An 11263-nucleotide genomic window follows, 5' to 3' on the forward strand; every position below is an offset into this window, starting at 1 on the left:
GCGCTGTATAGGCCTGAGTTGTTTCAGTATACTGGCACTGTAGGGTAAACAACACACACAGGGTAAACAAGAACGCCCTATACTTCGATATGGCATAATGAGGCAGAGAAGTCTTATTTGTAAACCACATGAATTTGGTTTAATCAGCGTTTAGCTCAACACGGGTTCGAACACACCAGCGCTCGACCATTTCTTGTAAGTTTGAAAGGGCCTTGCTCTTGCAGCAGGGTCATTGTCTGTGCAGCAAAGAGCGCTGTCATCAGCATAGAGAGCCGTGAAATCCTTAGGGGCAACTGGGAAGCCATTCATATGAAAATTGTGTAGGATAGGACCTAGCACACTTCCCTGAGTTACTGAAGAACGAATGTCTAGAATTTGCTGTTGAGTCATTTATCTGTACTCGGAAGGAACGCGAATCGAGATAATTACTCTCAAATTTAATGATGTTATATGACATTTTCTCATGCGAATCATCTTGAGCAGTAGTCCATTGTGCCAGACTTTATCAAAGGATTTTCTCAGATCAAAGAAGGCTAATGCTGCTGTATTTTTATAAATTTTGGCTTCTTGGATTCGTTTTACGAATCGTAACAGTTGAGTAGCGGTCGAGTGCTTACTGCGGAAGCCGTGTTGCTCTGGACCGATAATATTGTCTTCCGTGAACTTGTGTATTCTTGCAGCCACAACTCTCTCTAATAGCTTCCCAAGTGAACTGAGAAGCGAGATTGGGCGCCAGTTCTGAGGACAATGTAGGTCTTGCCCAGCTTTGGGGAGACCCTTAACTCTGGCAAGTTTCCATTCTGCAGGAAAATGATTCATTCGAAGTAATTCATTGAAGACATTTTCCAAATGTTGAATTATATTATCAGGTAAATTCTTGAGTGTATTGTGATAGTACACTTGACCAGGTGTCTTTTCCTTTTTGAGATTCTTGATTAAGTTCATCACTTCCTCAGAGTTTGTAGGAAACAGAGCTGAGGGTTGTTCTGGACAGATATCCCTAAAATACACCTGTACCTCTCTGTCAACACTGGCTATTATTTGAGGAGGAGTATTGTTCCATGGAGAGAATTGTCTCTCGTATGTATCTGCAAAGACCTCGGCCTTATCAATGTCACTATAAGCTATTCCATTTGGTCCAGTAATCTGAGGAATCCTCGAATAAGAGGGCTTGCAAATTTTGTATACCTTATATAACGTACCATCAGCACAATTAGCTTCACGTAGAAAACTTAGATAGCGCTCGCTCATGAATTCCTTAATTCTCGTGATACAGCTCTTTTTATGGACCTATACCTATCCTAATCAAGGACATCGCCATGTTTATCTGACCGGGTAAAGGAATATTACTTAGATTTTCAATTAATTTGTAATCTATTTATATTGTATTTTATATGTGCGTGTGTTTGTGCTGTTGGGAGGTTATTTACTCCTTATCAGATTAATCCCTATAAAGATTCCATTGAAATATAATTTTTACCCTCACCTCAAACTCGAGAAAGTTCGTCTCGAATTTCCTTTATCTCAACAAAAGCATTGACTAATTTTTAGTTTCAAGTAACGCATAGATCTTTGTTTCCGCTTACTAAACTTTATTTCACTAATCAAACATACTATTTCGTCTAAAGATTTGGATGCATTCAGATACCTAATGTATAATATATTGAGATGCAAATGTTAATTCTTTATCGAAAAATCACGGATTCTAATCCCTTGTCATAGACGTGGGCGTCAAATCTGCTACACTGAGGGCAGAATGGTCAGGATACGCTTCGTTATGGAGATATAATGAATGAGTGCACATTTGTTTTCGAAAGCAAACTGAATTCTAACAGCTGGTGGATGTGACCTCAACTCTCTCACTCATAAAGTGGATTAATTATTCACTAACTTAAAATTTGTCGTTGAAATACAAACACTCCTCATTATGGAGAAAAATTAATTAGAGTCAAAATTATGTGCGAATAGAGAGCCATTCTCCGAAAACTAATCTCAAATGACGTCACAGCTGATTTGGGAAAGGGGGGGATATAATTGTGTATCTGGCTTGACGGATTATATATAGATGATTTACCACTTGGTCCCGTATATGTCTGATTCTCCTAACTGTATTTGAGTTTTGAATAAAGTTCGTTCATACCATAATTGACAATTTCGACTATGGAATTAGTTTCTCTCGTAAAGTGCAATTACTAATTAAATTAAACCAGTCAAAAAATATTAAGGAAAATGAAATGAAGTATAGAGTGATGATAATACAGGATGTTTCAAAAAGAATCACCCGTTTGAAATGCGTATATTACGAAAAATATTGAACACATAGAAACTTAAGATTAATTTTATATTACATGGCTAATTATAAAGTTTTTCTATAAATTAAAGGTGAAAGGACGACGTCACTCTACGCACAAAGTTCTTTAACAGATGGCTGATGCGAAGATATAATTTTTTTTGGAATGAGAGGAAATTCAACTGTCCCTGTGGTGAATCGAACCCACGTCCTTTCACTTTCCCGGTGAACACTTTATACCACTAAACTACAAAGTCAACGAATCTCTCAGTCTTTTCTTGGAGCTCGTGTACATTGAAAGGGACCGTACATGGACGGCCGGACCTGACTCAGGCCAAGCTCAGAACTGCCGACGTCGCCACCACACGGCGACCCATGAAAGGATGGCGTTACTCTCCGCTTACCTATAGCCACTAGAATAAGGGTTGCCCTTATCAAGTCGCCTTACGCTTACCCATACAAAGGTTTTTAACAACTGGCTGTCGCGAAGATGAATTTCTGAAAACAGAGAAAATTTAACTGCCTTTGCGGGGAATCGGATCTCGTGTTAAGAAAAGATTGAGAAATTCGTTGCCTTTTTCTATTGCGTTCACTTGAAAAGTGAAACGACGTGGGTCCGATTCCCCGCAAAAGCAGTTGAATTATTATTATTATGCAAATTAAAGGTACTCAATATGTCCACCTTGGGATGGACGGCATATGTCTATACGGTAGTAAAATTCGTCCCAAACTTTTTTTTGCGAGTATGTTTGCTTCCGCGGCTGCTGTTTGTCGTATGTTCAGTTCGAATGATGTAGCTGGAAAAGGAGGCACATAAACGTAGTCTTTTATAAACCCCCACAAGAAGAAATCGCACACTGTGAGGTCCAACGATCTTGGAGGCCAGTGATGTTTAACTGAATCGTCAGGTCCCGCGTACGGCCGATCCATCGTTTAGGAAGGCGATTGTTCAAAATTTTTCGAACGTCCAAGGTCGAGTGTGGTGGTGCGTGCCTCGTCCTACTGGAAAATGAAGTCACCCAAATCGTTTTCTAACTGTGGAAAAGATAATCTTGACAAACACTGAAGCTGGAGTGGCAGCCGATGGAAGAGTGTTAGCGCTATCTGTCGGCAACTGAGTGAAACTCGAGAGATTCCCCTCTTTCTACCTATACATTATTCATTCAAAACGGATTAAAAGCTGAATAGTTATGATTTTTTTAAATCGGATGATTTTTTGAAACACCCTGTATATCTTAAATATTCAAAAGCTATCGGAAGATGTCCGCAGATAAATTGCAATAAGTAAAGATTGACATAACAAGGTATAAAGTTTATCTTTAAGAAATATAAGTACAATCAGAATATAAACTGATATTATACAATTGATCCATTTAAAATAAATATAAAATTACTCCATTATGCATTGATACTAGACATGGGTTGATCTGTTAAGAAGATATAAAATTGTTGATACGTAGGGAGAAACATAAAACTGTTATATAAGAAAATATGAAATTGATCTCTTAAAAATAAACATAAAATCAATATATATGTTACGGTAAAAGCCCGAAGAGTGGTAAAACCTAGGTTTTACCGGTAAATCCTAGGTTTTACCGGGGCTAACGAGAAAGAGAGGGCTACGGCACTCGAAAATCACGTGACCAACTGGGTCCTAGCTCCTTCACGTTGCTTCTTGCTTTTTAGCTGGAAGGATGACATTTTTTTCAGTTCTTCCAACGTGCGATCCAAGAATGAAGCTGAATGAATATTATTTCGTTGCGAATTTATAGATCCTGAGAAACATCCAAATACATGGTAAGTGTTAAATACCTTTTCAACCATCTTTATTGATATTAAATCTAAAACAGAGTTGTCTGTATAAAGTAAAGCAAATTGTGTATATCGCAACACGTGCTAAAGCGATCGTGTTTCTGGCGTGGAGAAATTTCATGATTTAACTATTTAGTAGCGTATAAAAAATAATTAAGCTTGCGATGATAATTAAGGAGTTCTCAGTGTAGAGATTCTTTACTTTTTTTGTCGTTTTCATTGCTGAATATTTATCTGTGAAAAGAGTGCAAATATGTAGTCAGGGTTTTGAAGCATTTTCTATTTTTATTTATTTTGCATTCTGCTTGCACACTCATTTTTTTTAATAGTTACTAAAGTAAAGTAAGTGTTATATATTTTTCAACTCATCGGAAAAAGAGTTGATACACATGGATGGTACAAATTTCAGAAAAGTTTTGCCTATGATGAGTATAATGTAAATAAAATGCATATAGGTACTCATGATGTAAATAACTCAAAATAATATAAACAAATTATGGCTATGATATGAGCATAATGCAAACAAAATTTTATGAGATAAGGGGTTTATGAATTTAAAGATTAATCATGCACTAAATAAAGCAATTTCTTTCTTGGAACGAAACATTTTATTAGCATTGCGTATTAATTTTTTTTACTATTGCATATTTCAATGAAATAATCAATTTTCCTTTAAATTTTATATTGTTTAACAGGTTTTTTTTTTCTGTTTATAGATATATTGCAATTTCTAAAGTGATGTAGTGTGGCAGGTTGCTGATTACCGTTCGGAAGAACATACCACAACATTTTGTTTGCCAAAAGAGGAGCCTCTTAGGTCCCAATAAAGTAAGCAAATAAATAAAGTAATTTTCTTTCAAATTCAATATTAGCTCATTTTTTCCCCTCTGTTTATCTATATAGAGTTGATCCCGCTTATTAATGTTTTCCTTCTTAGTACAGCTTGTTTTCGTTGTCTCAACTCTAAGTAATTCTTATTAAGATTTCCAGTTTAAAGCGTTTTCCCACTTACGTGTTTCCATGATGGTTTTTTGAAAATGTTATTAGTGGAATCCACTGTATATATTACAATACATATTTCATGCACACGAGAACTTGATCAACTCTTCAAATAAACGTCCTGTAAAAATTACATAAAAGTATTATAATCATGCAGATTTCAGGTAGACATATGTCAAAGGAACCTTTAATGATGGATAACTCAAGAAAGGTTGAAAACCGCTGCAATATTGGTTAAAACGTTTTATGTTTATCTATGTATACATGTAGTAGACTCGACTATCCGGCCTAGTTTAAAAAGAATGCATTAATGAATTACAAAATATTCACATTTGTGAAATCATTAATGAACAGTAAAAAATAAGTTTAAATAATTATATAAGAACTTGGCCTATGTTTAACATTAATTTTTTGTTCATTTATGAGTGTGTGTTTGTACTGTACAACAGTGTTTCCCGAACTTTTTGATGTTGTGTCCCCCCTCCCCCAGTGAAAGTTAGACTCCCTGTAGCAAAGGTCAATTTCCACGCTTTCCCCATGAAATCCAAAATGATTAATAGTGATAATTTTTTATTTACGTACCATAAGAAATTAAAGTAGTAAATTACAATTTCACAACACAACATGTGCTCTTCATGCTATAATAGTAAATAGATAGTCCTGAAATCCATGGGGGGGGGGAGGTATGTTAAGAAAGTATAAATTGATTTAAAAACCTGATTGCATTTTAGTTCATATATTTGTTTAAGCACTAAAGTTTTCAAGAAATGTTATTCAAATCATCAAGAAAAACGTTGATACAAACGTTACAAAACAAATTTCTAATTCTTCTTGGGTACTTTGCATGTTTAAAAATAGTAATTTTCTCTTTGCCTTCTGCCTCTTGAGCAATGACTGTGAGGAGTAAACTGTATATAAAATTTTGCGAGATGGCGGATTATGAATTTAAAAGGTAATGAAAGCAATTGTTTCTTTGAACAAGACTTTATTAGCATTGTGCACCTTTTTTGCTGCTATTGCATATTTCAATAAAGTGAATTTAAAGGAAAAATGCTTATTGACTAACAGATTTTTTTCTGTTTACAGATATATTCAAATGCCCAAGCGATGTAGTGTGGCAGGTTGTAGATCTAATTACCATTCAGAAGAACATACCACGACGTTTTGTTTGCCAAAAGAGGAGCCTCTCAGGTCCCAATGGCTTCGGAAAATTCCAACAGACCTGCAACGGTTGAAGGATCCACGAATATGTATTAAGCATTTTGATGAAAGCTGTATAATCAGGACTGATCGATGTATTGTTAATGGCGAGGTAAAGTTTTTCCCTCGAAAAATTCCAAAATACAAAGACAATGCTGTGCCAACAATTTTTGAGAATTTACCAGAATATCTGAGTTCTAAGTCAACATCATCGCGTAGGCTCGCAGATGTTGAACAAGAAAATATCAATCTTGCTGTTGAACTAAGTTTGCAAGAAAAAAAGAATTTTGAAATTTCCAATGCAATTAGGAACTTGGATGATGTGGTTGATTTTTTCAAACAAAAGGAAGCGTCAAATTGGATTCTTCTCAAGAAAGAATCACAACTGGCTGCATGCCATATGAGGACAGAAAACGAATGTCCTTCTGTTTCTGGGTGCATTGTGGTATATGAAAATTTACAATACAGTGTATACATAGATGGTAACAAAATTGAACCAAAAAAATTCTCAAAAGCAAAACTAATCTGTTCCAAGTCTATTCTGAAAGATGTCATGTTTTATGTAGAATCATGTTCATCACCCGATTCCGACAATGCGTTTGAAATTGCTGTAAATTTATTGAAATCTTTACAGATGTATAATGATTCGATAAAATTGCAATTTCTTGTGGAGCAACTAATATTGTTAAAAACTGAAAAAAATGGCAGGAGATATACAAATCAAACTATTATATTTGCTTCTTGTTTGTATATTCATTCCAAACATATATATAACATACTTATGAAATCTGGAGTTTTATGCCTTCCCCACTCTAGAAATTTACAAAATTTGATTGGTAGTTTCTCTCTCAATTCAGCCACATTAGAGGGAAGTTTAGCATATTTGAAATCAAGACTGAAATTTTTGAAACCACATGAATTTTTGATCAATTTGCACGTAGACGAAATTTATATTCAGCAAGATTTGTCTTTCAAAGGAGGATCCATTTATGGCCAAAGTGCTTTTGATCCTGAGAAAGTTGCAAAAACAGCTCAAGTCTTTATGATTTCTTCATTACTCTCTAAATATAAAGATGTAGTTAACATTGTACCAGTTCAAAATTTGACAAGTCAGCAGTTAAAAGATATGTGTATGTCTGTTATTATATCTCTAGAGAAGCTTGGTTTTCAAGTGCTTTCAGTAATATCAGACAATAACAATGTAAACCGCAAAGCTTTTGAACTGTTTTCTGGTAATAACATTTTACATTCAAGTGTGCCACATCCTTGTGATGCAAATAGGCAGCTTTTCTTCATTTTTGACACAGTTCACATTCTAAAATGTGTTCGTAACAATTGGCAAGCTAAACGAGATGGGGGTAGATCAATCAAATTTCCTAACATTGAAAAACCTGATGAAGTAATTACCGCCTTGTTCAAACATCTAGAACTAATGTATGATATTGAAAAAAATTCACTTGTAAAGTATGGAAACTTACTTAGCTTGAAAGCTTTATACCCCTCTGGAATACAAAAGCAAAATGTGAATTTAGCTCTGAGAATTTTTTCAGAGAAAAATGTTATTGCTCTGAAGCATGTAGCTAAAAATCATCCAAACATATTTGGTGATGTCGAGGGAACCTGTTTTTTTATAGATATTATTGTGAAATTATGGAAAGTGTGTAATGTTAAGAGTGTGTTTGAAGGAAGAAGGTTCAACGATGAGTTCAGAGAGGCCATTACAAAAGATTCTAAACACCAAATACAGTTATTAGAGAAAATAGCTTTGTGGTTGAAAGTTTGGAGGCAGTCTGTGCCCATTTCAGAAGCATTGTCTGCTCAGACATTTCAGGCCCTTATCACAACCATTGATGCTTTTCTGGCATTGATTCCATACATTTTTTATAATTATAGGGTAGATTATATTTTGTTGAGCAAATTTCAAAATGACAATTTGGAAGGGCGCTTTGGCATGTACCGCCAAATGAGTGGATCAAATTACTATATCAGGTTCGTTCAAGTCTTGGAGAATGAGAGAAAAATACGGTTCAAAAATAATATTCTTCTATCAACTCAAAATGAAAACTTACCTTTGAAAACACTTCTTCCATCAAATGAACCTCATGATAATGTTGTAGCGGTGAGTGATTATCAAGACATATTAGACATTGAATTTTCTTTTTCTATGATACCAGAAAATGTTTTACCTATTATAACATACATTGGTGGATATGTGGCCAAAAATGTTCTATCAAAACAAAAGTGTGATGTATGCAATCAGTGGTTACGAAGTTCTCCAGATGTTACCGTTGACTTCGTATCTACTGATTCACTTGATATATATGAATTTTTGGCAGACCTAAATAGGGGAAAATTGACATTGTCAACTGAGAATGTTATCGTTACTGTTTCCGTTGTGTGGTTCGTAATGTATAATATTGTGAAGGGTCACAAAAAGAAATTTTTATCCACTAGCGCACAACTGTCTGTTCTCTTCAAGTTGGCAAGCATCATTTTGAAGAGAATTGACAGCATCTCATTTAATGATGTATGTCATTGTAACATTGCAAGCAGCCTTGTTGATAAATTAGAAACCATTTGTTTGATAACTGCAAAAATTTTTATCGTAAATTTTGTAAAATACTTCAATGATCAGTTGACCAAAAGTAATGAGAAAGAAAGTGTTAGAAAGATAAGAAAACTGAAATAGCAATTATTTAAAAGCAAATATATATCGGCCATTGTTATATCAACAAATATATATGCTTGTCCAGCAGAATCTAACAGTTTCAAGAGTAGAAAATAATTTGGAATTCCCAAATATAGAACTGCTTTGAGATAGGTTTACCTTTGTGAGTTATTTAAGACGTCAAGGTAAATAATACTCCCAAAATTATTGTATTTCTAAATTTAGTTTTCGTTAGAAATTAAAACTTTTCATAAGTGATAGTTGATGTTTTCTCACTGTTATGCATAAAAAATAAGGCAGCAGGAAAATTTGAGCAACTTGTATTGCAATACTGTCATTGACAGCTTTGGTAGCTTCCAAATTCTCGTTTTTTTGTATCCTGTATATATAATATATAATTACCCTAATATGTTACAACGCTGTTGTGCACATTTGTAGTATTTTGTATCTTCAATATTTTTTGGTGGTATTTCTTTCTCTTACAAAACTCCAGTTTTGTGATGAATTGTGCATGAAATGATAAATAAAAATTTTATACTTTTGCATGTCTGAATTTTTTTTCTCCTATTTCAATATTTCTTCATACTTAAAATAAGTAGTTTACAATTTTTTTTTTTTTTAATTAGATGAAAGTTCTATTTTACTACATAGACTGATAGATCTTGTATAGCTAATGCAAATAAACTTAGTTTCAGAATGCGAGTGCTATATAGATTGTCATTTGCTGGTTATGAAAATGCAATGGATTACAATACTTTGTGAATCTGAACAAAATTTAATTTAAGGGTTTTTCAGATATCTTTATATTTTTAAAGAGTGTGTGAAGTTTAAAGCAGGTGAATTGGTGCAGTGTTTTTTCAACGGTTTGTTATCCCAATTTTTAGGATAAAATAAAAATCTTCGTAGCAGTTTTTATTCTTCCAGTGTTTATAATTTTCCAAAAAAAAAGGGGGGGGGGAGTATTATGCACACATGTTTTTGCAACACTCAAAAAATAATTACATTCATTGTATATAATTGTCGTGTGTGTTAACTATTTCTAAAAGGTAAATGAAAAGGATTATCAGGAGCGTTGAACTGTAAAAGTATACAAGTTATAAAATTTAATTAAATCTGTACAGCCCTCACAAGAGGGGCTGACAGGGGGCCCAGGACAATTTTTTTGTTTATTTTATAAATTCACTATAAAAGGGCCAGTGAAAGATAGCCTAGGGGCCTTTCTCCAGGATGTGGGGGGGGGTGTGAGATTTTTATATACAGTAATTATCTAGTGAGAAGAAAATAATACTATACAAATTTGAGAGGAAATGACATTCAAATTTGTGTAAAAAGAATTTTGTGGAAGCAGCTTTTAATATTTCGTTAAAGTTAACCCTTCGACAGTTACGCATATTCAAAGAAAATCTTCTGAATCGGGCACACGATTTTACCAAAATCCTTTGAAAAACGGCAGGGCCTCTCCAGGTAAGACGATGCCTTCCCCCAGTTGTCAACAGTAGGGTGCCGGATTTTCACTGATAGGATTCCTCCCACCGCAACAATAAGGCCAAAGGTATGAATAGGTCTTTTGTAAGTTGACGATAAGCCTTACTGAGTGTAAAAAGGTCCATGAAATTCAGGAAATAAGTTTTCCGTCAGTGAAAATCGTTATTTCCACCTGTTTTTTTGGCTTCACACAAAATTATTCCCATTCATACTGATTATAAAACTTACAGCAATATCATCGGATCAAAATCTACTATACTGTGATATTCACATAACATTCGATTAAAAATAATTAAATTACATATCACTGTACTGATACATCTGATACGAATTCGATACAAAAATGTATAAAAAATAGCTATAATTTTCCGTAATGGAGCGGTGTCCCATTTAACTTTTACAGTCAATTTTTAGCTCCAATTAGCGACCAATTCTAGGTCTCACAGCCTATCCGACAATTTTTTTTAGTACTATAGCTTCCATGATTCTAATGAACTTTTATGAACTTATATTACACCCCAGAATATGTATTAGTGTTCATTTGGTAAATGTTATGAAATTTGTAAAGAAACCAGAAACATGGTCTCCATAAGGGTGGAGCTGACACGACTCGAATCTTGGGGTCCTTTATGATTCTCATCAGTTTTTTTTCCATGCCATAAATTCACTTAGAAAGAGGCACCCGAGCGCAGGACAGTGCTGTCTTAACACACAAGCCCACCCAGTCACGGCCCGGAGGGAAGACAGGAGGAGGGCTGAAAATAAAATCCGGTTAAAATTTTCGAAAATAAACACGTAGAGGGTCCTAG

General features: G+C 34.5%; 1 protein-coding gene across 1 annotated transcript; it reads left to right on the forward strand.

The window, feature by feature from the left end:
• The first annotated feature begins 4842 nt into the window (after positions 1-4842).
• On the forward strand, positions 4843-8990 carry LOC149078601 (uncharacterized). The gene is made up of 2 exons (XM_089241153.1): positions 4843-4930; positions 6188-8990. The coding sequence occupies exon 2, from the start codon at positions 6198-6200 to the stop codon at positions 8988-8990; it is 2793 nt and encodes a 930-aa protein (XP_089097279.1). The 5' UTR covers positions 4843-4930; positions 6188-6197.
• Positions 8991-11263: the final 2273 nt, after the last annotated feature.

Source organism: Pholcus phalangioides, unplaced genomic scaffold (assembly GCF_987345545.1).
Source record: "Pholcus phalangioides strain wild (caught in Gottingen) unplaced genomic scaffold, Ppha-v1.0 ptg000013l_1, whole genome shotgun sequence".
NCBI lineage: Eukaryota > Metazoa > Arthropoda > Arachnida > Araneae > Pholcidae > Pholcus > Pholcus phalangioides.

What these genes read in the sequence shown, in the direction of transcription:
- LOC149078601 (XM_089241153.1), top strand. Translation starts at nt 6,198, where the DNA reads ATGCCCAAGCGATGTAGTGTGGCAGGTTGTAGATCTAATTACCATTCA.